Source organism: Anser brachyrhynchus, assembly GCF_964034855.1.
Source record: "Anser brachyrhynchus genome assembly, chromosome: 10".
NCBI classification, from domain to species: domain Eukaryota; kingdom Metazoa; phylum Chordata; class Aves; order Anseriformes; family Anatidae; genus Anser; species Anser brachyrhynchus.
Genome location: NC_137705.1, coordinates 13,323,427 through 13,348,786, shown reverse-complemented (window position 1 = coordinate 13,348,786; position 25,360 = coordinate 13,323,427). Strand labels below are relative to the sequence as shown.

The window sequence follows — 25,360 nt, the reverse complement described above, 5'->3', positions numbered from 1 at the left end:
CCTTGAAGTGAGAAACGAGGCTTTGGGCCCCAAACGGAGGCTTTGGGCCCTCTAAATGGGGGTTTGAGCCCTCAAAATAAAGCTTTCATTCCTCAAAATAGAGGCATTAAGCGTCACTTCAGGGCGTAAAGCTTCATTTTTCAGTCCAAACCTTCATTTTGAGAATTCAAAGCCTCTTTGAGGGCTCAAAGCCTCAGCTGAAGGAACCAAAACCTCATTTCAGGGTCAAAAGAGTCCTTTTTAGTCCAAGACCTAATGCTAAAGGCTCAAAGCCCCATTTCCAGAGCTCAAAGCCTTGTTTCAGGGTCTGAAGCTCAGTTTTTCAGTCCAAAGCTCAGTTTGGAAGACTTGGGTCTATATTGTGAGGGCTCAGAGGCCTCAGAGCACCACCAGTCTACTTGCTGGCAGGGTGCTTTGGGAAAGGGAAAAGGCCGTGTCTGTGTAAGCACTGCTCAGCAACAACTAAACCATCACTGTGGCATCAACACCGTTCTCATCACAAAACCCAAATGTAGCACTATTCAAGCTGTTATGAAGAAAATTAACTCTGTTCCAGGAAAAAAAAAATAAATCTGCACCCCTTATTCCATACAATTTACATCATGCTCAGGTCCCCCCCATCCAGTACATCCTCATTGATCACCACCATCATTCCCGTCCTTCAAAATACAGCACTCAGCAGTGCCGTGACTCTGCTCGGCCCGCTGATAGTCCACGTTTACACCTAGCACTGCAGCCTTCCCCTGGGCATCAGCCTCTAGAGGCAACTGGAGATCACACTCTGCTCACATCACCTGTGACAATAAAATACGGTTTTATTTACTCCTTGGCTCTTGTGTCCGAGCAGCTATGGCTCCGTAAGTGAAACGCACCAGGTGCTGCTCAGCAGCATTTGTCCTGACTGCTGCAGACAGCCAGGCCTGGGGCCCGTGCTGTGATTTCACCACCAGTGCAATCCCAGGCTCCAGTATTTGTATTTCAGCCCCCAAAGACAAGGCAGAAGCAGCTGCTCTACCCTCCATGTCACAGTGATCTCCCGCAGCACCCAGGTGGGATTCTCAGCAATGCACATCCAAAGGCAGCTGGGCTGTGCAGGATGCCTGTGCTGAAGATGCTCTTCCCAGCTCTCCCAGCCTCTCCTCCCAGGAGAGAGACTCTGGTGCCTTCAGCATCTTTGTGGCCCTTCCTTGGGCTCTCTCCAGTCTGTCTGTGGCTTTCTTGCCAGGCCTGGCCTTTGCTGAATCTATCTGTGGTGAAGTGAGGGAATTGTCTGTGCTCCGTTTGCTTTTTTGCCTCATTTTTAATAGGAACAACAGATTTTGGGCTGCCCAGTCCTCAGAGCTGGAGGACCATGACTGCGGGAGCAATGATTTTCCATCTGTGGTCACCAAAATTGAAAGGAAACAGCTTTATGACCACTAACCCCAAGCCTAACCCTAACCTCAAACCCTAACGCAAAGCACTAGCCCTCATGGATAACCCTAACCCTAACACCTATCCATTAAACCTAACCCCCGACCCTAAAGCTAAACCTAACACTAAATGCCAATCCTAACCCTAGTGACATTAACCCTAACCCTAAACCCCATCCATGACCCTAAACCTAAACCTAAGCACAAAACCTAATGCCTTACCCTAAAGCTAAACAAAGCCATAAATATAACCCTAATCCTAATGATTGTGGATACCCCTAACCATAACAGCTAACCACCAAACTTAACCCTTAATCCTAACCTTAAAAATAAACTAAACCATAACCCTAAACCTAACCCCTAACCTTAACTGGAAAACTAAATTTCGATCCTTAACCTAACCTTAAAGCTAACCCTAACCATAACCCTAACCCGCTCCCTTAAACCTAACTGTAACACTAAATGTAACTCTAATCCTAACCCTAGACCCTAACCGAAGCATTAACCCTAATCCTTTCCCCTAATCTTACATCCCAAGTCTAAACCTAAGCCTAATTCAGTCCCCTAACCCTAATCCTAACCCTTACTGTAACTCTAATGCTAAACCCTAACAGCAAGCCCTAACCTTAACCATAAACCTGTTAGCATTCATGAAGACACATAATCCACAAAGTGATTATATGAAGGTGCTTTATTAGGCGCCGGAAGTTAGGGGCATGCCTGCCCAAATCTAACTTCGTCCGATTTGTTCACTCAGCTCTCTTTTATCTCCTAAAATATTACATATGTATTAGGTTTCATAACACATCTATGCATATTCATTTCCTAGCTCCGCCTAGCCCCGCTTCGTATGCTAATTATCTTATCAGTCCTTCTGCGCTTGCGTATTACTCTCTGGTGGTCGTCCGGGTGGTCGTTGGGATGAAGTAAGATGTCTTCATCAGAGATGAACTTTTTAACCTTTTCTTATGCATGCTCTCTAAGCCCTTGGTCTCAGACCAAACCGCAGGGTTGGTTTGATCCAGTTCCCGGGGTCCGAGAGGCCCCAGTTATCTAGATGTCTTGCAAATTGGGCATTCTTTTAGTCCTCCTTCTTACTCCTCATCATGAATCGGTGCGTTCTCTCATGCTATCCTTGCACATATATTTTGTATCTTCCAAGCGCAGCCCCAGAACAGTACATCGCAAATGTAACACATATTAAGCAATATTGTATATTTCATCTTCTATTACCAACAAACCCATCCATAACCCCTAACCGTAACACTAACCCTAACCTTAACCACAGCCCTAACATTAAAGCTAAACATAACATTAAACACTAACCCTAAGGCGTTGTATCCCAAATGGAGGCCCTGGGCCCTAAAGATTAGGTTTTTTGCCTCAAACTAAGGCTTTGGGCTATTAAAATGATGCCTTGGATCCTGAAAAGGTGGCTTATGCCCTAAAATTGATCGTTTGGACCTTAAAATGATGGCTTGAACCCCCAAAATGGGGCTTTGAGTTCTCAAACAAGGGGGCTGGATGCTAAAATGATTCTTTAAGCTTTACAAATGGGTGTTTGGACCCTGGAAGAAGGCTTTAGGCACTAAGGCTCCACAGCTCTGACCCCCTACCCCCCCCCCCCGGCCCGGCGGCCATTTCGGGCGCCTCAGCCCGCCCCGCGCTGACGTCACTGCGCGCTCCGGCCGCCAGGGGGCGCTGTGGGGGCGGGGCCGGGGGCGGGGCCTGGGCCGGGGGCGGGGCCGGGGGCGGGGTCCCCGGGCCGGAGCCGCGCGGGAACCGAGGGCGCGGGGCCGGCGGCGGCGGCGGCGGGTGAGCGGCGGGGGGGGGGGGGGGGGCTGGGGGGGGCGGCTCCTCCCCGCCCCGGGACCACGCAGCGGGGGGGGGGGGGGGCGGCGGGAAGGTGCCGCGGGGGGGGTCGGCAGGGGCTCGCCGGGCGGCGGAGGGAGCGAGGCGGGCCGGCGGCTCCCCGGGGGGGGCGGGCACCGCGGGGCGCTCCCAGCCGGGCCGGGCCGGGCCCGGCGGTGGCCGGGGGGCGGCGGGGAGCGGCGCTGCTGCATCCCCCCCACCCCCCGCCCCGCCAAGGGCGGCTTGTGCAACCCGGCCGGTCGGTTGGCACCGCGGTTCCTCTTGCCTGCGGCTTCGCCTGCGCAAGGGGGGGCGGCTGCCGGGACCCGCTCCTCTGCCCTGGGCACGGCACGGCTCGGCTCGGCACGGCTCGGCTCGGCACGGCTGGGCACGGCACGGCTCGGCTCGGCTCGGCACGGCACGGCACGGCTCGGGCACCGGGGCTGGCGCGACGCGGGGCACCGCTGGCTTGCAGCGCCGATGCCACCGAGCCCCCCCCCCCCTCCGTGGCGGGCGCTGAGCTGCCCCCGGTCGCTGTCCCGGCAGTGCGAAGAATGGGCTCGGTGCCGGAGGAGCTCAGCCTCGTCCCCCTGCACCGGCGGCCGGAGCTGCTGGAGGCCTGCGCCGAGCTGCTGGCCGAGGAGTGGGGCAAGAGCCGGGCGCTGCGGCTCCACGCGCTGCAGCGCTCCTCGGACGCCTTCCCCACCTGCCTGGTGCTGCTGCGGACCCCGGGCCCCGCCGAGCCCCCCGCCGCGCCGGGGGGTCCCTGCCGGCTGGTGGGGCACGTCCGGCTGTCCCGGGTGGCCGGCCAGCCCCACGGCCTCTTCGTGGAGAGCGTGGTGGTGGCCCGGGCGCTGCGGGGCGCTGGCTACGGGCGGCAGCTGATGGAGGCCGCCGAGCGCTACGCCCGCGCCCGCGGCTTCCGCCGCCTGCACCTCAGCACCCACGACAAGCAGCACTTCTACGCCCGCCTGGGCTTCGCCCTGGCCGAGCCGGTGCAGAGCGTGCCCTTCCTCAGCCCCGCCATGCCCGCCGAGGTGCTGCGGGCGTTCGCCGCCCCTGCCAGCCCCGCCGCAGCTGCCCCGGGGGGGCCCCCTGCCCCCCGGCCCCCTCTGCCCCCTCCTGCTGCGCCCCCGCCGCCCCCTCTGCCGCCCCCGGCCCGGGCAGGGGGAGGCCAGGCCGAGAGCTGTGGGCAGAGCCTCCTGGAGACCCCGCACCGCGACGCCAGGGGGCTGCCCGTCTTCTGGATGAAGAAGGACATCTGAGGGCGGGGGGGCGAAAGCCGGTGATTAAAAAGCAAGCGCGGGCGGAGGCAGCTGCCCCCTGTGCTGCCTGGCTGCTGTTCTTACGGGCTGCCTCCGGACCCCCGTCTGCCCCTGGGGTGGGGATGGGGGGGTCCTCGCGCCCAGTCCGAGCTCGGGGCGCTGCAGCACAGCGTGCTGGGGCCGGTGAGTGCTGCCCAGTGCCACCAGTGCCACCACTGCCCAGGCGGCTTGCCGTGGGGTTGCTGGGGCTGGCCTCCATCCCGCTCGCCTGTCCCTGTCCCTGGGGAAAGCGGGGTGTGCGCTGGCTTGAGTGGTGCCAGCCTGTGCGCAGAGCAGGGAGCAGGGGGCAAGGGCTGTGCCCGTGGGGGTCGTGTCCCCCCAGTACAGACCCCGTGAGGGGGCTGGAGCTCTCTGTGATAGGAGGCCCTGGAGCACGGGCAGCAAAGTGGATGTGGCCCCGAGGTTGCTCAGCCACCTAATCCCCGGCTGCCAGCCTGACCCCTGCCACGGGCACAGGGTGGGAACATGCAACCCCCTGCCCGGGCTGGGGGCTCCTGTGGGGCACAGCCCCCAGAGGGGTGCCAGGCTCAGCACCCCATCAAATGGGGATGAGGTGGTCGCAGTGCTCCTGCTTGCAGCAGGGCTGGAAGCCAGGAGGGGAATTGAGGCGGGGGGCAGGCGTGCCGGGCAGGCCCTGGGCTCCGTGGCTGGCAGAGCCGTACCGCGGGAGGGATGGAACGGGAGACGGGAGAGGGGAAGTGGGATTTTTGGGTGGGCAGTGGTGCAGCTGTGCATGCTGCCTACCCCGCTGCTCTCTCCCCACAGGCAGCGCCCCATGGGCATGGGGCCAGTGCTGGCGCTGTGGGTCTGGCTGGCACTGGGGGTAGCAGGCGGGAAGGGCCCAGCGCCCGCACCCCTGGCGGGCGGGCAGCCCTTCGCCGTGGTCTGGAACATCCCCACAGGCCGCTGCCAGCACCGCTTCGGTGTGGGGCTGCCCCTTGCCGACTACGGCATCGTGGAGAACCGGGGCGGCCACTTCGCCGGCCAGAACATCACCATCTTCTACAAGAACAAGTTCGGGCTCTACCCCTACATCTCCCCCGGGGGCGTCGCCCACAACGGGGGCATTCCCCAGCAGGTGCCCCTCCGCGCCCATCTCGCCCGGGTGGCGGACGACATCCGCCTGCGCCTCCAGCCCGCTTTCAGGGGCCTGGCCGTGGTGGACTGGGAGGAGTGGAGGCCCCTCTGGGCCCAGAACTGGGGGGCCAAGCGCATCTACCGGGTGGCCTCGGAGGAGTGGGCGCGCGAACGGCACCGGGGGCCCCGGCTGGCCCGGCGGGCGTTCGAGCGGGCGGCGCAGGCCCTCATGGAGCAGACGCTGCTGCTGGGCAGGAGCCTGTGCCCGGGGGGTCTTTGGGGCTTCTACCGCTTCCCCGACTGCTTCAATGGCAACTGGGCCAAGGTGGCCAACTACACTGGGCGCTGCAGGCCGGCTGAGGCGCGGCGCAACAACCAGCTGGGCTGGCTCTGGGCCGCCTCGGCCGCCCTCTACCCCAGCATCTACCTGCCGCTGCCGCTGCCGCCCGCCCTGCGCCGCCGCTACGTGCACCACCGGCTGCGCGAGGCCCTGCGCATGGCCGCCCGCGGGGCCGCCAGCCGCCTGCCCGTGGTCGCCTACTCACGGCTCTCCTACCGCCGGTCGCCCCGCTTCCTGGAGCTGGTAAGGGCTGGGGAGGGCCGGGGGCACCGCTCAGCGCTGGGGCACGCGCGTCCCCCCCGCAGCCACATCTCTGCCCGCCCTTGCAGGCCGATCTGGAGCACACGATCGGGGAGAGCGCAGCCCTGGGGGCAGCTGGAGTCGTGCTGTGGGGGGACATGTCTTACTCCCGCTCGGCGGTGAGTATGGCTGCTTGCTGCCCCGCCATGGGCTGGAACCGGCTCAGGAAGCAGCTTGGGAGTGGGACAGGCTCGGGAGGGGAGGGGAGGCTGCAGGGACCCCAGGCTGCCCCACAGGGCTGGTCCTCACGGCAGCCTCCCCCCCTCAGGAGAGCTGTGCCAGCCTACGCCGCTACCTTGTGTCCACCCTGGGTCCCTACGTGGCCAACGTGACGGCGGCAGCGCGGGCGTGCAGCCTCGAGCAGTGCCACGGCCACGGGCGCTGCGTGCGTCGGCAGCCCCGGGACCTGGGCAGCCTCCTGCACCTCGGTGCGAGCCCGTGGCTGCCCTTCCGCTGCCACTGCTACCGCGGCTGGGCCGGCCGGGGCTGTGCCCAGCAAGAGCGGCCCGACCCTGCCGCCTGCCCAGCGCCCACCCGCGCCCACAGCCTCTACAGGCACGACGGCCTCCAGCCCCCCGACGCCTGCCTGCCGCGTGGCCTCTGGGGCTGGTGACCGGGGACCGCCCCAGCTGGAGCAGCCTGGTGCGTCCTACGGTCTCGTTAATTTAAATAAATTGGCGCAGTGCAGCTGGCATGGTCCTCGTGGGCAAAGCTGGAGGGGGTCCTTGGTGCCCCCAGGCCGGGTGCGCCATGGGGCAGAGCCCCCACTGGGGCTGAGCAGGGACCCGCCTCTGCCTCAGTTTCCCTGTCCCAGCTACGCCCTGGGGGAAAGGGAGCACGGCGGGGGGGGGGAGCCGGTTTTCCCTCTGCCGTGCTGGCTCCGCACTGCCGGCGGCCTTGATGCAGCCGCCAGGCCCCCCTCCCCAGGGCTATTTTTATCCCCCCAAACACATTTCATCCTGTCCTATTTTAAGCAGAGCAGTTGGCGCACCAGGAGCCCAGCGCCCGGCTCCTGGGGGCCCCAGACCGCCTCGCTGCCCAGGGGAGCGGGGCAGGGGAGCCATGCCCAGGGAGGCTGCAGAAGGTAGGCTGGGGACAGGCGAGGGGCTGGTGGGGACACTGGCACCCGGGGGGAACCGCGCGGGTTGGAGGCAGCAGCCAAGCTCTCCCCACACCGCGGGGCTGCGGGCAGGGATGCCAGCCCAGGGAAGGGCAGGAGGGGCGCGGGGGGCTGCGGGGGCAGCAGCTGGCACAGCACCCGGCCAGCTGCAGGCGTGGGGGCGCTGGGTTCCCAGGGGCGGCCTGCAGCAAAGGGCAGGGACCCACAGCGCCTGCAGGGTGCCTTGGGGGCGGCCGGGAGCACCCAGCCCCAGAGGGCACGGCCCTGCCATGCACCAGTGCTGCTGGAGGCCCCCACAGCCACCGCTGACCCCAGGAGCGGGCACGGGGCTACCCTACCGTGCTTGGCCACAGGCACAGCCCACCAGCCCTGCCCCCTGCCCCAAACCACACAAATATCTATAAAATCCCCCTTCCCTCATCCCCAACTGCTTCCTGGGACAGCGTGGACCCAGCTGGAACCCTGCGTGCTCCCCAGGCCCCCTCGCCATCCTCCGGGGGACACGCCACTGCAGCGTGGGGCACCAAGTCCCCGTCCCCACACCTCCAGCTGTGCATCCCCAAGCAGCACCCGAGCGCTCGGGCACAGTGCCTGCAGGGACAGCCAGCCCTGGCGGCAGCCTGGCACGGGGCTGCCTGTGCCCACAGGGAGCCGGAGGGGGCAGGAGCACATTCCTGGCCCTGGGCGGCTGCCAGCCCCACTAACAGGCTCTGGGACCGTGGCCACCAGGCTCCCACTTACTGCTCCGATGACAGCGTGCGGAGGCTGAGGGGACAGCCAGCTCGCCTGGCCCTGTCCCGTCTGCGGCAGCTCCATGCCAAGAGAGCACTGGGTTGGCACCAGTCAGCATCACCACCAGGAGGGGACATGGGCAGGTGGGGGCCTCTGGTCCCCACAGGGGTGCCCAGGCTGCGTTCACCCCTTTCTCTGCTCCTGGCAGACGGCGCGGGCAGGGCGGAGGGCGCTGCACCGTCAGAGCCTGCTGACCCCGAGGGGGCTGATCCCGGAGCCATCAGCCTGCGCCCCGTGGAGTCCATCAGCGACCTGCACTGGGCCTCGGCTGGGCACAAGGGCACCGAAGGTGAGAGCGGGGCAGCGGACACCAGGGCACTGCTGCCTGGGGGGAGCGGGGCCAGGCACTGACCCTGCTCTTCTCCCCACCGCTGCAGGGAACGGCCCCGCTCCATCTGGCGCCCGGCTGCACTGCCTGCCCCACAGCCCCCCACACCTGCCCACGCTGCGCCCCGTGCCGGCTACCACCACCTGCCCTTGCCCCGGCCGCCCCCTCTTCCTCGCCCTCCTGGGCCTCCTGGCACTGGCCAGCCTGGTCCTGGCCACGATGGCCATCTACCTGAGCGGTACGTGGGACCAGGCAGGGCAGGGGGAGGTGGATACGGTGCCACACGGCGCCGGGGGCTCGGGGACGGCTGGTGGCCCGTCCCCAGCATCCCCTGTCCTCCCCTGCAGTGCTGCAGAGCCAGTCGGTGCAGGCGCTGGCCCAGTGGCTGGAGAGCCAGGAGGACGCCATGCGTCAGCTGCGAGCTGCCAGCAGGCAGCTCTGGGCTCACCTCAACGCCAGCGCCGAGCGCCGCTGAGCCGCCCCAGCAGAGGAGGAGGAGCCCCAGCATTTATCGCCCCGTCCCGCTCCTCCCTGGCGGCGTCACCCCCAGGGCACACAGGGGCCAGCCTGCCCCTGCCGTGCGCCGTCGGAGAAAGGGAAGGGCCTGCAAGGACGGGCACCTGCCCCGGCCCTTCCTCCACGAGGCAGAAGGCACCCTCCCGTTAATTACCTCCTCTAATCAAGTCTTAGAAAATCACCACCGCAACCACATTCCCGGGGTGGCCGGTGCTGCCAGCAGGCACAGCCCCAGCCCAGCTGCAGCAGTGCCTGGGGAGCGGCGCCAGCCCGACCCCGGGAGGCACAGGCAGCACTGGGGGGGCCCCTGTGCCACCCACCCGGCACTTGTGTCCCACAAGAGGACTATGCCACGTGAAGCATCTGGCACGACAAGGGGCCGCAGCGGTCCGCTGGCCCTGACACAGAGGAGGCACGCAGCAGCACATCACTAGCTCCCCGCCTCGGCTCTCCTTTTATCCTTTCTTTGGTTAAAAAAATAAAAGAAGGGGCAGCCCCCTGTGGGGCGGCTCCAGGCATTAAATACTCTGCTGTACACGTATAAAAGCCCGAGGGCTGGGGCGCTGGCCCCTCACAGTGCTGGGTCTGCAGTCCTGAGGGCCGGGACGCTGCCCTGCTCCGCCATCACAACACATCCGCACGTTTGTCCCGCACCCGGCTCCGGGCTTTGGTGCGGGCTTTGGAGGCAGCCGAGTTGTAGAGGTGCTGTGAGGAGAGGGGAGGAAGAAGAGGTCAGAGGTGCCCGCGGGCCACCCCTACCAGCACTCACCCAGGGCCCTGGGGGCACAAATTTGAGCAGCGGCGCCCAGCACCTGGCACCCACCTTCTCCAAGCGGGAGACCTTGCTGGCCTTCAGAGCAGCTGCGTCCAGCACCACGGGAGGCCCAAGGCTGAAGATCTCCCGTAGCAGCTCGTTATTCTGCGGGAGGAGAGGCCATCAGCCCCTGCCAGTGCTGTCCCCGTACCCCTGATGAGGCTGCCAGCCCCTACCTGGAGGTGGTGGCAGATGCTGGAGCCCAGAACCTCTCTGAAGGCTTGGTACGTCCGCTGGCGTGCCCAGCTGTCTAGGTACAGGCACTCCAGGCCAAAGCGGATGGTCTCCTCCGGGTGCTCCCCGCTCTGAGCGGGCAGAGGGGCATCAGCCACAACCCGGGCATCAGCCACGACTGTCCTGGCTCTGAGCAGGGCGTGGGGAACCAGGCGGTGCTGGGGGCAGTACCTCGATGAAGCGCAGGACATCTCGGAAGACGGAGTGCTGCTTCCGCCGCTCTGTCTTGGCTCGGTGCTTGCTGTTCTCGGTAGCCAAGACTTTGAGCTGGGCCCGCAGGAACTCTGTGTCTCGGTGGCACAAGCCCTCCTACCAAAGAAGGGGGCTTTGGGAGGGACATGGCCCCGCTGCCATCGCCAGGACTCGGGGCGCATGCTGGCGGTGCCAGCCGCAACCCCCGCTCCCACTCCAGCTGCTTGCCTCCGCGCAGCACCCCACCGCACCTCCATCTCCTGGGCCAGCTCGAAGACCAGCGCGATGGTCTCCCCGGCCACGATACGCAGAGCGACGCTATTGCTGGACAGCAGCGGGGGCAGCTTCAGCCAGAGGCTGCGATGAGAAGGCACAGCGGAGGGTCAGCGCACCCGAGGCTCATCGTGCACCCTGCTCAGCGGCTGGGGACCGGGTGGCTCCACGCCTCGTGATGGTGCCCGGGCCGCCCGTCCCTGCTCACCCACCTGTCCAGGAGGCTCCTGATGTGGGACGGGGGGCAGATGGTGAGCAGCAGGGACCAGGACTGGAGAGCAACTGCAGTGGAGGGGTCCGTGCTGGGTCAGCCCCGAGCCACCCTCGTCTGCACTGGGGTCACTGAAGATGCCCTCCAAGCAGGACAGACATGAGAACAGGTCCTGGAGAGGGAAAAGCCACCCGTCGGACCCCAGCTGACACCAGGACAGGTCCACATGCCAGGTGGGCGCAGCAGAGCCCAGGGCTGGTCCCACCAGGTATCCAGGATCCCCCGCGGCACGAGGGGCTCATCCACTCAGGACACCCCAGCTTGGCGGTGCAGCTTCCCACCCCGCCCGCCTCCGTGCGGGGCAGGGGACGCAGTGACAGCCCAGCGCCCTGCTGGCACAGGGGCCAGGCCACAGGGCAGCCCCGGCGCCGTTACCTCGGGGTTGGCCGCAGCGACGTAGTAGCAGACGCCCAGGGCCGTGGCGCACTGGCGAGAGATGCGGGGAAGGGGCGGTCAGAGGAGGCCGGTGCGGCACCGTCCCCGCCACCCTTCTGCCACCGCGGGGGTCCCGGCCGTCTCCGAGCCGGTGCTGCCGGAGGCGCCGGGCTTATGCTCTGCCGGGCCGGGAGGCCGGCCGCGCCGTCGGTCAGGACGCTGACAAGTAGCGGCTTCGTGCTGCGAAACACCTCCTCCCCCTGCGGGCCAGGGCCCACCTGGAGGCAGAGGAGGGCGAGGACGGAGCCCGCCAGCGCCTGCTCCTCGCCCGTACCTGCGGGCGCAGCCAGACCCCGCTCAGGGCCCGGCCCCGGCCCCGCCAGCCCCCGGCCCCGCGCCCCGCGGCCGGACCTCTCCTCAGGCTCCTCTCCAGGCCGTCGGCCAGCGTCAGGCGCCGCTCCAGCAGGAAGGCGGCGAGGCTCCGGGCGGCGAGGGCCCGCCGCAGGCCCTGCAGGGCCGCCCGCCGCGTCCGGGCGCTGCGGGGAGAGCGGGGCCGTGGCGGGGGGCCGGCACCCGGCGGGCGGCACCCGCGGCCCGGGGCGGCGAGCCCTCACCTGCCGGCCTGGAGGCCTCCCAGGAGCTCCGCCAGCCTCCGCTCCTCATCCCCCTCCTCCTCCTCCTCCTCCTCGTCCTCCGCCGGGCCGGGCCCCTTGCTGCCGCCGCGCTGGCTCAGCGCCTCCCCGGCCGCCTCCTCCCCGCCGGCCCTGGCGGCCGCCGCGGCCCCTGGGCGGCACCGGGTGAGCGGCACCGGAGGGGCGCCAGCGCCGCCCGCCCGCCCGCGGCCGCCCCCCCCCGCCCCCGGCCCGGCCCCGGCCCCACTCACGGCGCGCGGCGCGGCGCGATCGCGGCATGGCCGTCACGTGGCCCTCCCGCCGCCGGCACCGAGCCCTGAGGCCCCGCCCGCCCCCGGGGCAGCGCCCTCAACTGCGCATGCGCCCCTCGCGCGGCCCGCCGCGGACTACAACTCCCGGCGTGCACCGCACCCCCCCCCCCCCCCCAGTGTCCCTGTGCCGCCCCGGCCCGGCCCGCTCGGTGCCCCCAGGACCCCGGCCCCCCTCCAGCCCCGGCCCCCCGCTCACCGGCCCCGTCCCACCCCTGTGCCCATCCCTGACCCGTATCTGTCCCCTTCTCCATCCCGTCCCTGCCCCAGCTCCATCCTATTCCTGTCCCCATCCCTGTCCCACCTGTGCCCATCCCTGTCCCCAGGTCCGACCCTATTCTCGTCCCACCCTCGTCTCCCTCCATGTCCCGCCCCTGCCCTGTTATCGGTCTCCATCCCTGCCCCATCTCCATCCTATTCCTGTCCCCATCCCTGCCCCGTCTGTGCCCACACTTGTCCCCAGCTGTCCCCAGATCCCGGACAGTTGCACCAGATGATCTCGGAGGTGTTTTCCAAATTTAATGATTCTGTGATCCTATGATCCTCTGCCCCAGATCTGACCCTATCCTCATCCCATCTCCATCTCCTTCGGTGTCCCATCCCTGCCCTATTTCAGTCTCCATCCCTGCCCCAGCTCCATCCTATTCCTGTCCCCATCCCTGTCCCCATCCCTGTCCCCTCCCCTGTTCCCAGCTCTGTCCCAGCTCTGTCCCTATCCTCATCCCATCCTCATCTCCCTCAGTGTCCCATCCCTGCTCCGTTTCAGTCTCCATCCCTGCCCCATCTCCATCCTATTCCTGTCCCCATCCCTGTCCCATCTGTGCCCATACTTGTCCCAGCTCAGACCCTATTCTCATCCCATCCTCATCTCCCTCCACGTCCCATCCGTGTGCCTGTCCCCATCCCAGCCTTGCTTCCCCCGCTGTCCCATCCCCGCCCAGCCCTGTCCCTGTCCCTGACCCCGTCCCCAGTTTCGGTTTCCCCCTCCCCGTTTTTCCCCGCACCGGGGGCGGGGTCCCCCCGCAGTTTCGTTTCCAGCCGCGCCGCTGCCGCCGTCAGAGACGGAAACCGAAAGCGGAACGGAGCCGAGACCGAAACCGGCGGCGGCTGCGGTTAAGGCAGCGCGGGGCCGGGGGGGGCTCCGGCACCCCCGGTGCCACCCGCTCCGCCCGGGCCGCCCGGCCCCGGCGCCACCGGCCCCGCTCAGCGCCCCCCGACCCCGCCGCCCCCCCGGGGGACGCTCAGCAGGGGGAGAACGGGGGGGGGGGGGGGGGGGATCAGAGCCACCTTAACCGGGGGCGGTGCCGCCGGGGGGGGGGGGGGACGACCCGGGGGAGGGGGGGGCCGGGCGGGAGGGTTTAAAGCCGCGGCGAGCGGGCAGCGGCGCTGAGCTGCGGGAGCCGCGATGGAGCTGTGGGACGTGCCCGCCGGGCAGCTGGACGGCTGGGTGGCCAGCACCCTGCAGCCCAGCACGGCCTTCACGGGGGCGGTGAAGAATACGGTGCGGCAGATCTGCGACTTCCTCAAGGAGCAGTGCTTCGAGGACAAAATCCGCGTCTTCAAGACGGTCAAGGTGCGAGCTGCCCCCCCGGGACCCCGTCCTGCCCGTGCCGGGGCTGGGGCCGGGGGCTGAGCGGCCGCTGTCCTCCCCTCCCGCAGGGCGGCTCGGCGGGCAAGGGCACGGCCCTGCGCAACAACTCGGACGCCGACGTGGTGCTCTTCCTCAGCTGCTTCTCCAGCTACCTGGACCAGCGGCAGGAGCACCCCAAGATCCGTCTCCTCATCGAGAAGCGGCTCCTTGAGTGCATGCAGAGCCTGTCGTTCACTGTCAGGATCAGCTCGCCCCGCTACAAGGGCCGCTCCCTCAGCCTCACGCTCTTCTCCAACACCGAGTCCATTGACGTCGACATCCTGCCCACCTACGATGCCCTGGGTAGGGACTGGGATGGGATGGGGCAGGCAGGGGGCATGGTGCGGGACAGGGGTCAAGGTCCCTTTCTCCCCACAGGGCAGGTGACAGAGGATGGCCCGCCGGACCCACAGGTCTATGTCGAACTGCTGAAGGCGCACAGCAGCCCCGGGGAATTCTCCACCTGCTTCACTGAGCTGCAGAAGAAGTTTGTGAAGCGCTGCCCCGCCAAGCTGAAGGACCTGCTGCGCCTGGTCAAGCACTGGTACAAGCAGGTGAGGGACTGCCCAGCCCCACCGTGCCCACACAGCCCCCACCCCCTGCCAGGGACCCCCCTACCTGCTGGCTCCCCACCTCTGTCTCCCCCCAGATGCTGAAGCCACAGTACCCCCGTGCAGACCTGCCCCCCAAATACGCCCTGGAGCTGCTGACCATCTATGCGTGGGAGCAGGGCACAGGCAGCAAGGAAGCCTTCAGCCTGGCAGAGGGCTTCTGCACAGTGCTGAAGCTGCTCTGCCGGTACCGGGACATCTGCGTCTACTGGGAGAAGTACTACTCGCTGCAGCATGAGCAGATTGGCACCCACCTGAAGCAGCTGCTGCGGAAGCCCTGGTAAGGACCCGCACCCCTGCCCTGTCACGCTGCTCCCAGCCCCAGTTCTGTGCCGGGCTCCCCGCACCAGCCTGACAGCGATGCCCCGTCTGCATTCACAGCCCCATCATCCTGGATCCCGCCGACCCCACCGGCATCCTGGGCCAGGACAGGCAGTGGGACCTGGTGGCCGAGGAAGCCGCCCGGTGTTGCGCTTCCCTGCCCTGCCTCACCGGCGTCAACCCCTGGAACGTGCAGGTAGGGCTGCCCACACCCACCGGCCCCGCGGCCCCCAGCCCTGCTGCCGCCGCTCACCCGCAGTCTCTCCTGCAGCCGGCCAAGCCCGTGACGGTGGAGGTGAAGGGGCTGCAGGGCGCCAGGCTGCGCACCACCGTCAGCCCCAGCACCACCATCTGGCAGATGAAGGAAATGATCGAGCGGGAATGGAGAATCTCCCGCTACCAGCAGCGCCTGTCCCAGCAGCCGGCCGGGACCCCCCTGATCCTGCAGGACAACAACAGCCTGGCCTCCTACGGCATCTACTACGACACCACACTGGTGCTGCTGCAAACCCAGCCCCGGCAGATGGACATCTTTGTGAAGGACATCAAGAACCAGACGATGACGTACACTGTGCAGCCCACCGACACCGTCTTGCAACTGAAGACAAAGATCAACACCCGCCAGGGTATCCCCGTGCAGCAGCAGCGCCTGACCTACGACTCCAAGAACCTGGAGAACCACCATACGCTGGAGCACTATAATGTCCAGCCCAAGAGCACTATCTTCCTGCTTCTGCAGCTACGGGGGGGAGTGGGGCCCCAACACCCTTGCTGCCAGCCCTCCTAAGCACCCCCAGGCACCAGCCCACTTTGCTGGACCCCCCCCATCCCATCCCATCCCCTTTTATTTCTCCCTGGAAATAAAACCTTTGAAAGACCCTTGTGCTGCCGGTGCTTTGGGAAGGGGGGACGGGACAAGGAGCGGGGGGGTGACAGTGGTGCCCAGAGTCAGGGCTGGTGTCAGTGTCACTGCAAGGGAGGGGACAGGTGTTGGGCACGAGTTCATCTCCCTGGGGCGGGTGGAAACCGCCGCACTTTGGTTTTAATTCTGTGGAAGTGAAAATAGGGTGGGGGGAAGAGCCCTGGTGCCATAGGTGCCTGGGGCTGCTAGATCCCAGGAGCGCCTGGGGGGATGAGGACACGACACACACACAGGGGGCACGCTCACGGGGCCCCTGTGCTGACTCCTCTGCTTTATTGAGCTCAATTAGTACAAGAGGGGGGTGACTCCCACCTGCCCCCCGCCTGCATCGCCCGGGCCCCCCCCTCCGACCCTGCAGTGCGGCTGCCCCCACGGCCCCCTTGCCATACTGGGGCCGCCTCGGCCAGGTGCGCGTCCGCTGCTACCAGCTGTTAATAAATAGAGCGGGGCCCGCGCCCGGCTGGGAGCCCCCCCACGGCCACTGCGGGCCCCTCTCGCCACGCGGCAGCGGCAGAGCCAGGCCCGGTCCCCGCTCCTAGGCAGCGCCCGGTGCCCGGGCCCGGTGTCACCAGGGGGAAGCGCTGCGGGGGCCCCGTGGCCCTCCCCGGGTGCGGCGGCGGCGGGCGGCCCGCGGCTCCTCTCCGGGCCGCGCGGGGGGCCCGGCCTGGGTGCGGGGGGACCGCGAGCCGCCCCTCGGCCCCTCGCAGGCCGCCTCCGGCCGCTCCAGCAGCTGGAGGAAGTCCCGGTACCAGAGCGTGCGGGAGGGCGCGGGGGCGCCCGGGGACAGCGGCCCTGCCGCCCGGCTGGCGGCGATCACCTCCAGCGCCAGGCGCAGCAGGGGCTGGGTAAAGCCGTGCTCGGTGGCGCGGCACAGGTAGAGGCCAGCGTCGGAGCGCTGGACGCTGCGCAGGAGCAGCCCCCGCTCCGTCCAAACCACCCGCTCGTCCGGCTGCACCTGCGGCACCAGCAGGAGGTCAGGGCATGGGGGGGGGGACGGACGTAGGGAGACCCCACCCAAGCCCCAGCACCTACCTCTCGCTGGGGAGCATCGGGGCTGTGTTGGTAGGTCCAGAGCACGCGGGCTTGCAGGGACCTGGGCACGCACTCCAGGAAGGTGCTGCTACCCTCCACTGCGTAGAGCTGCCTCTGGGGCACGCGGCCCCGCCGTGGCTCTGCAGGACGAGGCCTCATGTCAGCCCCCAGCCCGGCAGGGCCGCCGTGCCCCACCGGTCCCCCCCTCACCTTCAGAGCAGAGCAGGTTGGGGTCCCCATTGCGGACGTCCTGCCGGCGGGAACGCCTGCGGGAACGGAGGGAAATGGGGAGCTGCGGCGGCAGGGCCTGTGCCTTGCCCTGGTTTTGGGCAGGTGCCCCTGGCGGTGCCTACCTTTTGGTGCTGGGCACGTAGCGGGTGCAGGCGGTGCCGTCCCAGGCACAGTACGGGTCCCTGGCCAGGCAGCACTCGGCGCAGGCTTTGCCGTAGGCACCGCAGCGGTGCAGAGGCAGCTGGGCCACTGCCGTGGTCGAGCCGGCATAGAGCTGTTGCTGCAGGGAGAGGGGGGCTCAGCACCCCCACTGGGGGACACAGGGACCCTCCCCACGGGGCTGGCAGCGTCTCAGCCCCCTTGCCTGCTCCCCTTACCCGCTTGGAGGAGAGTTGCAGGCTGATGATGGGGGACGCATCCTGCCAGGAGAGCAAGGGTGGGTGTTGTGGAGAGCTGGGGGCTCACTGGGGGTGGGGAGCCCCGAGCAGCCACCCCCAGCGATGGGGGAGGGCAGGCGGCTGCCCCTCACCTGGAAGACCTGCAGCTCCTCCAGCAGCAGCTCCTCCATGCCATGCCACCGCTCCTGGGGCACTGAGACCACCTTCAGCACGGTGCCGACATCTGTGGGGAGGGTGGTGAGGCGGAGGTCCCAGGCATGGCCCCGCAGCCGCAGCTCTCACCCCTTGGCCCAGGGCAGCACGTGCCTGTGCCAATGAAGAGGACGTCGTAGTGGCCATCGGCGGCAGAGACGCGGTCAACGGCAATGCGGGTGAAGGTGTAGGGCACGCCGGCTTGCAGGAAGAGGGGCCGCTGGCCGTGGGGCAGCACCGGGTTGTACATGAGCGGGTGGTGCCGGGCAAACTGGATCACCTCATCTGGGAAGTCCTTGGTGGAGCTGAAGGTGCCGAAGGTTTTGCTGGGGCACTGCAGGAGGCAGCGCTGGGTGAGCGGGGTCCCACTCCCCACATCCAGCCCCCCCCCCCCCCGGGGCAGACTGGGTGCCACCCGCCCTGCCACGTACCATGCCTGGGCGGGGGTACGGCACACGAGCCTGGTACGGCACCCACTGGTAGTTGGGGCCCTCCTTGTGCGCAAAGGGCCCCAGGAAAGCCCGGCGGATGTCAGCCATGGTGTAGACACAGACAGCCGAGCCCTGGAAGACGGAGCTGGCGAGAGAGACAGGGCAATGTGAGGGGTGAGCACGCCTGGGACACACCGGGGGGGGGAGACCAGCTTTACCTGGAGGTGGAGAAGACCGCATAGACCAAAGGGTTGCGCTTGTCCCTTGTCTGCAGCAGGAAGACGTCACCTGTGGGCAGGCAGGAGGAAGGGACAGCGTCAGCGTGGCCACCCTGGCCCTGCAGGGCGCAAGGGGGCCTACCTGCTGGCCACCCTGGCGAGTACTCACGGAGCTCGTCGAAGTACGTGTCAGCACCGTCGGCGCCCGGCACGGCACAGACCAGCCGGGCCTTCAGGAACGTCGTCCACTTGTTCACCAGGCTCCTCTGCCCGCCCACGTCGTTCTGCCGGGCGAGGGGCAGCCGGTGGGTGAGCGGCGGCGCCCGCACCCCGGGCACCACTGCCCCGCCGCGGCTGCCTGCACCCACCCTGCAGATCTGGCCGATGCGGGTGAAGCTGGTCTTGCCCAGCCCCTGCTGCCGCTCCACCGCCGTCTCGCGGAAGAAGAAGTAGATTTTGTCGTCGTCAGGGTTCTCGCTCTCAGGCACCCAAAAAACGTCCACGAACTTGGGCTCTGGGGGCAGAGAGGTGCCACATCCAGAGCCTGCAGGCACCTGGTAGGCACAGGGACCCCCGGAGCGCTGTGGGCAGCGCTCCCACCCCGTCAGGCCCCACAGTAGGAGAGGACGGGTGCAGCGGAGCCCGGTGAGCTTGTCACCCGGACGGCTGCATCCCGCAGCAATGCTGCAGCGGGGTGCCCAAGCCCTCCCGCCCCCTGTGCCCTGTACTGACCGTTGAGCCAGCGGGAGTCGTGCTGCTCAGTACGGACGGACGGGCGCGGACCCAGGCTGCGGAAGATGGTAAAGTCGCGCCCCATCAAATCGGTGGCCACCCCGGAGTAGAGCTCCTCACCTGGCAGGCACCAAGGGAAGTGTCACTGGGAGCCCGCTCCCGCCGACCGCTGCGACAGCCCCAGCTCCTCCCTCGCTCCCCTCCTACCCACGAGAACAGAGGCGGCCGTGTGCCGGGGGTCATAGGGGCTCTTTCCCTTGCCGTCCTCAGCGTGCCGTGGGTCCAGCTTGAAGACATGGTCCTGGGGGAATGGGGTCAGCGCCGGCAGCCGGGGCCATGCCGTGCCATGCCGTGCCGCGCCGCGCTGCAGCTCACCTCCGTGTGCTGGCCAACCTCCACGAAGGCACAGGTGGGGTGGAAGGCGCCGGTGCCACAGGCATACAGGTGGGTCCGGTTGTAGGCGTGCAGGATCTTCACGAAGTTCATGCACTCAGCCTGGGGGGACAGGGGCGGCTCTGAGGCCCCCGCTTCACCGGCACCTCAACCAGCACCCTGCCCGCCCCATCCTGCACTCACGGTGATGTCCTTGCCAGCCCAGTTGCACTCTTCCCTCCACTCCACCGGTGCAGGCCAGTAGATCTGCAGGTGGGAGGGGAATGGTAGCAGCTCCCAGGACCCAGATGAGGGCCACCAAACCCGTGGCACATCACAGGAGGCCGCCTCCACCCTGCTCCACCCTCCCGGCCCCGTTACCTTCCTGTCCCGCTGGCTGATGTTGTCCAGGCTCAGCGACACCAGGTGGTTCTTGGCGCCCACGAAGAGGCGGCCGCGCTCCTCGTCCAGCAGCAGGGCCTCGTAGCAGCACGAGCGCTCCAGCTGGAAGAGGCGCAGCCCGTGGCGGGCCCGCAGCTCTGCGGAGCCAGGCCACCCCGCTCAGCCCTGCCCGCTGCAGCCCCTGCGCTGGAGGGCACCCAGGGGCCCCCCAAGCGTGCTCCCATCCCGTCCCACAGAGGACGTGGGGGTCCTGGGGGACCCGCAGCTGCCCCCACATCAGCCCCTCTGCCAGAGCACGGGGGCTGCGGCGGAGCTCAGTGCTGGGTCCCGTGAGCTGCCGCAGCCAACGCGCCTGGAGGCAGTGGGGTGCCCCAACCCCCCGGGCGCCCCAACACCCAACCCAGGTGCAGGCAAGCCCAGGGCAGGGCCGAGAGCCCAGCCCCAGCCCCACGGTGCGGCCGTGTCTCCGAGGTGCCTGGGCAGGGGCCGCGGCCCCCCGCCGCCCGGTCCCATCCCCCAGACCCGTCCCACCGGCTTTCCCAGCTCCGCCGCCCCCGCAGCGGCCCACCATCCATCTCGGCACAGCGGGCGGCGGGGAGAAAGGGCCTTTTCTCTGCCCCGCGGAGCTAATCCCTCGCGGCAGGAACAAACGGCTCTTTGTGATGGCCGCTCACTGGGACCCCGTACCCACGGCTGGGGGCACCGGGGTGACGCCCCGACCCGGCACCCCGGTGCTGGGAGCCAGGGGGCCGCGACACAGGGTCCCCCGGTGGGCCCAGCGTCCCCACGCTCCCCCGTTGCACCTGCACCGTCCCTGCTCGGTGGCTGCGGTGCGTCCCCTCGCCCGGCCCACCCCGCCGGTTGCCCGCACTCACCCGGGAAGGCCAGCCTGAGGCGGGGGGTAGCGGTGGCGGGCGGGGGGCGCCCGGCGGCCGGGCCGCGCAGCAGGAGCAGCAGCAGGAGCAGCAGCAGGAGCAGCGGGCTGCTCATGGCTGGTGCCTGGCTCGCAGCCCCTCGGCTGGAGGCAGAGGAGGGGACGTCAGCTCGGGTTACAGCCCCCTCCCCGTTGGCCCCCGGGGGGCTCCCCCCCGCCCCATGCATGGCTGGCAGCGGTGCCCCCGGCCGGACCCCTCTGGTTTGGCCAGCGCGGGGACACGGCGAGGGCGAGGGTGCCCTGGGCATCGCCATACGGCGAGCCCGGCACAGCGCGGGGGGCTGGCTGAGGGGACCCCGTTGCCGGGTGCCGGTTGGGGTGCGCAGGTGGGGGGGGTGCTGGCCGGCTGCCCGTCGCTCCCCGCATTTGGAAGCCCCGCCGAGTCCGACCCCAAACGTAACGGGCTCCGCGAGCCCTCGCCCTGCCCTGACCCTGGGGAAACTGAGGCAGCCGCCCCGGCAGCACAGAGCCGCCCCGGGAGGGCTCCGCGCTGCCCCGTGGGGACGGGGCGAGCACCGGGGCGGCGACAACCGCGTCCCCCTCCCGTACCTCAGTTTCCCCACCGCTGCGGCCGCCTCTGCCCTTCCCGGGGTGGGGCTCCGCCTGGCTGCGGGGCCGAGCAGGTGGCACGGCCCGGCACCGGCACCGGCCCGCGGGGCCCCACCGGGGCTGCTCCCTCCGGGCCCGGCCCGGCCCGGCTCGGCCCCGCTGCCGCCGTCCCGGCGGAGGCTGCGCGAGTCGGCGGCGCGGCCCTTGACCCCCCGCCCCCCCCCCCACTCCCGGTCCGGTCCCGTCCCGCCCGGGCGGCGGCACCCACCTGGGGCTCGGCGCGGCTCGGCCCGGTCCCGCACGGCCCCGCCCCGACCCGGAGGGCGGCGGGGCGGCCCCGGCGGGGCGGGGCGGGGCGGGGGGCGGCCCGGAACGGCCCGGCCCGGCCCGGAGGGCGGAAGGGGGGCGGGGGTGGGGGGGGGCACGCACGTGCTAACACGTGCAGACACGCGCAAACACGCGGGCACCTGCAAGCACCTGCACACGCACCTGCGCGTGCACGCTCGCAGAGGCGCACGCCGTGCACCCCCCCGGGCACCCCCCGGCACACGCCTCTGCCCGCAGCAGCAGGGCCCCGGTGCTCCCCGGCACGCCCGTCGCACACGCACACGCACACGCACACGCCACGCCAGCGCCGCTGGCACGCACGTAGCCACACGCCGCGCCGTGGCCGGTGGCACCCGCCCGTGTGGCCCGCCGTGCCACCTGCGGTGCCCCCACCCCGCGGCGCCCCCGCCCCCAGGTGAGAGCTGAGCACCGCCACGCTCAGCGCACCCACGGGGGCAGCTGCGGGCGTGAGGGCTTGGGGGGGGGCCGGGACCCGGGGGGGGCCCCGCTCAGCTGCAGCCCAGATGTCTGGCCCGGGCCCAGGCTGCAGCAAACAAAATTCCTCCGCTGCCTCCCATTTTCCAGCCAGCGCTGCCAAGAATAGCAAGTGCTGAGAGGTGCCGGCAGCGGGTCCACGCGCGCCTCGGCCGGCAAGGGGGGCCGGGGAGGGACACGGGGACTGGGCTGCCCTTGGGGGCCACCCCCTGCCTCGTCCCCCCGGCCCGGACGGGTGCAGAGGGCTTTGCTTGTCCGCAAGACTTTGCCCGGGCCGTGAGGCGCCGCGGGACTTCGGGCTGGGCAGAGGGTGGCTCCAGCCAAGGGAAAGCGCCGTGGGGGGGCCTGTGCCTGCTGGCCCTGCCATCACCTCCTGCCTGCCGCACGGTGTCCTAGGGCTGGCCATGGCAGCGGGGACGGGGGGCCCAGTGCCCCCCACCGTCCCTGCTCCCAGCCGGGAGTGGGACGGGACACAGGGAGCAATGGCGGGGGGGATGTCACCCCTCCCCGGGGGCCGGGATGGCTCCCAGCACCATGAGGCCCGGCGGGGACGTGGCGAGGTGGCCCGAGGGCGGCCAGTGCCAGCACGGCCCGAGCCCCGGAGCGCTGCAGGGCCCTGCCAGCAGCGGCTCCGCCTGCAGAAGCCATCAGGCGTCACAAGGGCCGTGGCTCCATCCCGGAAAAACAGCGCCGGAGCTGCCAGGGCCGGGCAGTTGCGGGGGGGGGGGGGGGGGTGCGCCACGTTGCCACCAGCCCCCCCTGCTCCACAGCAGCTCCCTGTGGCGGGGTGACAAGGAGCGGGACTCCCTGACAGCCCAGGAGGACACGGGACAGGCCTCCTCCAGTTCCAGGATGAGCACGGTCCCGTGTCCCAAGCGACCCTGGAAGGGCGCCTGGCGATGCTGTGAGGACCCCTGGGGACAGGGTGCTGGCTCTGCCAGGGGGCAAAGCTGGGAGCCAGCCCCATGCGTGCCCTGAGAGATGGCCAGGATCGCACAGATTTTGTCTGTGGGGCTGTGCCAGGGCCGGTGCTGTGGGCCAGGGAGACCGTCCCCACGGCCTGGCGTGTCCCAGGGAGCCGTGCGGCCTCACCCCCCCGCTCCTCCCCATCCCTAGCAAAGCAGGGAACTCATCAATTTTCCACCACGCTGCTTTTCAGCCCGCGTTTTGTCTCCTGTTCCCAGCCAGACCCCAGCAATGGGCTTTGTCTGTGCAGCGCGGGGGGGCCTCCCCGAAGGACGGCCACCGTCGGCCTTGCCGTCAGCGTGGGGACATGCCAGCCCCAGCTGTAGTCCCCCCCTGCCCGTGGGGACACCCATCCAGAGCCCCCCGCCCCAGGTCCTCGGCCACGGCATGGGGAGGCCATGGTGGGGACAGGAGCAAAAGATGGGCTTTGTGCAGTGGGGCAGCCAGGTGGCCGTGCTGCTGTCCCTGTGGCACCGCTTCTTGGCCAGGGGGAGCACACGGAGGCAGGAGAGGCCTCCTGTCACCCACCTGCACCCCAATGCTGGGCACCCCAAACCCCCTAATGCCTTGTGATGGCACAACAGAGGTGGGGTTTGGAGCTCATCTGGCACACAGCAAGGGCAGGTGGCACCCCCAGCTGCCATCTCTCCACCTCCTTCCCCCACCATCCCGAAGCCGGCTCCCATGCCCTGGCTGGCACCGGGCACCTTGGTGTGAGCTTTACCTGGCACCGGGATGCAGACGTGGCCGTCTGCCCCCGCAGCGCGTGGGGGGCTGTGCCAGGGTTGGGATGGAGCCCCCGGCGCTGTCCCTCACCCCAGAGCCAATGGAACAAGCAAGGCCCCCGCGCATTCCTGCCGGGATTAGGTGGCAGCCCCGGCCGCGCCAGCTAATCCCCCCATAACAGCCCCCTCTGTGCTGGGCCGAGCAGGGCCCACGGGGCTTTGGGGCATCACCACCGAGCTGTCCCTCTGTGGGGGCTACGGTGAGCCCTGGGGCGGGTGGTGCCAGTGTTCCCCCCCCCCCCCCCTCAAGGCACAGAGGAAAGAAGTTTGGGTCCCGACCCACCGAGCCCCCACACAGCCGGGGAAACGCACAGGCCCTTTGCCCACTCCCGCAGCCCCACGCTAATGTCAGCCCCTCACTACCTGCTCGCTCGTCCCCCACCCCAGGCCCGGCCGCGGCTACCCTGTCCCTGCGGGACCTGGTGGCTCCCCGTGGGCCTCGCACAGCGCCACTGCGGCGGGGACGGCTGGGCCGGGCGGCCACCGCGCATAAAGCGGCCATTGATGGGCACTGTGGTGGCCGCAGCGGCACAACGGGGCCTTGTCCCGGCCCGGTGCCCCACTGCTGCTTGGGCTTGCCCCGGTGTGGGGCTGAGCCTCTGTCCCCAAGCCAGCACCCAGGGGTGCTCTGAAGCCCCCCGAAACTGCAGTGCTTGCAGAGCCTGCCCCCCAGCCCCCCTGGCCCCCGGCGCAGCCCCACAGCCGTTGTCTCACCTCCGCCTCCTCGCCCGGGATGCTTTGGGCTGGGGCAGCGGCTGCCGCCCGCTCTTTAAACCCCAAATCGCTGACGGGTGCCAGTCCCGAGGGCGGGGGTGGAGGGAGGGACGCGGAGCCTGGTCCCTGCCGTCGGGACCGGCAGCAACAAAGGGCGCTGTGTCCTCCCCACCCGGAGACGTCCATCGGGACCCGGGGGGCACGGGAGCACCCGGTCCTGGCGGCCAGGCTGGCCCCGGTCCCTTGACCGCAGCGGCCGGGAAATGTCACGGCCCGTGTCCCGGCAGCCCCCGAGCATCTCGGTGACCCCAGGCCCCTGGCACCCCCGGCTGAGGGCGCGGGACCGCTTGGGTGGCCACGGAGCATCTGTAGGGCGGAGGCCGTGGCCACCCCACGGGTGCCGGGTGGACACGAGAGCCATCCCAGGCACCCACGGGGGAGGGAGACGGGCAGCGGCGGCGGCAGTGCCGCGTCCAGCGCCGCCTCGCCCCGTCACCGCCACGCAGGCCGCGGAGCAGAGCGCTGCTCGCAGCGGGGCCGCGGAGGGCGGCGGGGCTGGGAGGAGCGGCGGAGGCCCCGGAGGCTGCTGCTGCGGTCCGGGGGGACCCGGGCAGGCCGGAGGCGCGGGCCGGGAGAGGCTTCGCCGGGACGAACGGCGCCGGGCCCCGCAGCCCTGCTGGCCCCCGGCCAGCCCCGTGCCCCGCTGCCACGCGGGGCCCCCTCCGGCACACGGGGGCGACCCTTCCCCGCTGCGCAGCGCCGGGGCGGGGCCGGGGCGAGAGAGCCACGGGCGGGCCCGGGGGGAGCCCCCGGCTGCGGGGAGCCCGGCCCCGGCCCCGGCCCCGGCCCCGCGGCGGCCACCAGGGGGCACCCGGGCCCCACCGGGAGGCGGCGGGGGCGGGGGGCGCGGCCCCTGCCCGGGGTCCCGGCACGGCTGC

At 68.9% G+C, this 25,360-nt stretch overlaps 5 protein-coding genes across 10 annotated transcripts; 3 read left to right on the top strand and 2 right to left on the bottom strand.

Annotated features, from left to right (window-relative positions):
• Positions 1 to 3,158: 3,158 nt before the first annotated feature.
• LOC308200462 (hyaluronidase-3-like) lies at positions 3,159 to 9,585 on the top strand. 4 transcript variants are annotated; one of them, XM_080606309.1, is made up of 5 exons: positions 4,733 to 6,248; positions 6,335 to 6,424; positions 7,283 to 7,389; positions 7,869 to 8,506; positions 8,595 to 9,585. In XM_080606309.1, exons 1-5 carry the CDS (start codon positions 5,322 to 5,324, stop codon positions 9,209 to 9,211), a joined length of 2,379 nt encoding a protein of 792 aa, XP_080462435.1. In that variant the 5' UTR covers positions 4,733 to 5,321; the 3' UTR covers positions 9,212 to 9,585. The 4 variants fall into 4 exon arrangements, with proteins under 4 accessions (XP_080462438.1, XP_080462435.1, XP_080462437.1 ...); XM_080606311.1 differs by having other exon boundaries at positions 4,733 to 6,424; positions 8,366 to 8,506; positions 8,595 to 8,783; positions 8,893 to 9,585; XM_080606312.1 differs by lacking the exons at positions 7,283 to 7,389; positions 7,869 to 8,506; positions 8,595 to 9,585 and adding exons at positions 3,159 to 3,227; positions 6,574 to 6,992 and having other exon boundaries at positions 5,354 to 6,248.
• On the top strand, positions 3,320 to 4,577 carry NAA80 (N-alpha-acetyltransferase 80, NatH catalytic subunit). The gene has a single exon (XM_080606329.1). It carries the CDS (start codon positions 3,818 to 3,820, stop codon positions 4,526 to 4,528), a length of 711 nt encoding a protein of 236 aa, XP_080462455.1. The 5' UTR covers positions 3,320 to 3,817; the 3' UTR covers positions 4,529 to 4,577.
• IFRD2 (interferon related developmental regulator 2) lies at positions 9,497 to 12,182 on the bottom strand. The gene is given in 12 exon segments (XM_080606318.1): positions 9,497 to 9,766; positions 9,885 to 9,980; positions 10,052 to 10,180; positions 10,281 to 10,418; positions 10,553 to 10,658; positions 10,787 to 10,854; positions 10,856 to 10,957; positions 11,221 to 11,271; positions 11,397 to 11,554; positions 11,632 to 11,756; positions 11,835 to 12,003; positions 12,104 to 12,182. Coding segments are annotated over 12 exon segments (1,251 nt in total). The 5' UTR covers positions 12,132 to 12,182; the 3' UTR covers positions 9,497 to 9,685.
• Positions 12,183 to 13,527: 1,345 nt separating this feature from the next.
• Positions 13,528 to 15,601, top strand: OASL (2'-5'-oligoadenylate synthetase like). Its single transcript, XM_080606317.1, has 6 exons — positions 13,528 to 13,733; positions 13,820 to 14,093; positions 14,169 to 14,344; positions 14,440 to 14,681; positions 14,783 to 14,918; positions 14,994 to 15,601. Exons 1-6 carry the CDS (start codon positions 13,566 to 13,568, stop codon positions 15,507 to 15,509), a joined length of 1,512 nt encoding a protein of 503 aa, XP_080462443.1. The 5' UTR covers positions 13,528 to 13,565; the 3' UTR covers positions 15,510 to 15,601.
• A 461-nt stretch (positions 15,602 to 16,062) lies between these two features.
• On the bottom strand, positions 16,063 to 24,523 carry SEMA3B (semaphorin 3B). Of its 3 annotated transcripts, none has more exons than XM_080606315.1 (18): positions 24,423 to 24,523; positions 20,528 to 20,670; positions 19,632 to 19,789; positions 19,455 to 19,517; positions 19,254 to 19,373; positions 19,086 to 19,179; positions 18,879 to 18,998; positions 18,515 to 18,660; positions 18,316 to 18,430; positions 18,147 to 18,216; positions 17,929 to 18,073; positions 17,612 to 17,831; positions 17,437 to 17,528; positions 17,285 to 17,326; positions 17,030 to 17,187; positions 16,887 to 16,942; positions 16,677 to 16,816; positions 16,063 to 16,599 (listed from the first exon to the last, which is right to left on the bottom strand). In XM_080606315.1, exons 2-18 carry the CDS (start codon positions 20,640 to 20,642, stop codon positions 16,210 to 16,212), a joined length of 2,244 nt encoding a protein of 747 aa, XP_080462441.1. In that variant the 5' UTR covers positions 20,643 to 20,670; positions 24,423 to 24,523; the 3' UTR covers positions 16,063 to 16,209. The 3 variants fall into 3 exon arrangements, with proteins under 3 accessions (XP_080462441.1, XP_080462440.1, XP_080462442.1); XM_080606314.1 differs by lacking the exon at positions 24,423 to 24,523 and adding an exon at positions 21,404 to 21,545; XM_080606316.1 differs by lacking the exon at positions 24,423 to 24,523 and adding an exon at positions 21,136 to 21,242.
• Positions 24,524 to 25,360: the final 837 nt, after the last annotated feature.

Bases quoted from the DNA above. Each gene is read 5' to 3' on its own strand.
- SEMA3B (XM_080606315.1), bottom strand. From the start codon at position 20,642: ATGAGCAGCCCGCTGCTCCTGCTGCTGCTCCTGCTGCTGCTCCTGCTG. The intron at 18,999-19,085 runs GTAGGAGGGGAG...GGTGCCTGCCAG, and splicing joins GGCCGCCTCTGTTCTCGTGG to GTGAGGAGCTCTACTCCGGG. The intron at 18,431-18,514 runs GTGGGTGCAGGC...CTCGCCCGGCAG, and splicing joins GCATCGGCCAGATCTGCAGG to AACGACGTGGGCGGGCAGAG.
- NAA80 (XM_080606329.1), top strand. From the start codon at position 3,818: ATGGGCTCGGTGCCGGAGGAGCTCAGCCTCGTCCCCCTGCACCGGCGG.
- OASL (XM_080606317.1), top strand. From the start codon at position 13,566: ATGGAGCTGTGGGACGTGCCCGCCGGGCAGCTGGACGGCTGGGTGGCC. The intron at 14,345-14,439 runs GTGAGGGACTGC...GTCTCCCCCCAG, and splicing joins TCAAGCACTGGTACAAGCAG to ATGCTGAAGCCACAGTACCC. The intron at 14,682-14,782 runs GTAAGGACCCGC...CTGCATTCACAG, and splicing joins CAGCTGCTGCGGAAGCCCTG to CCCCATCATCCTGGATCCCG.
- LOC308200462 (XM_080606309.1), top strand. From the start codon at position 5,322: ATGCTGCCTACCCCGCTGCTCTCTCCCCACAGGCAGCGCCCCATGGGC. The intron at 7,390-7,868 runs GTAGGCTGGGGA...TTCCTGGGACAG, and splicing joins GCCCAGGGAGGCTGCAGAAG to CGTGGACCCAGCTGGAACCC. The intron at 8,507-8,594 runs GTGAGAGCGGGG...CCACCGCTGCAG, and splicing joins TGGGCACAAGGGCACCGAAG to GGAACGGCCCCGCTCCATCT.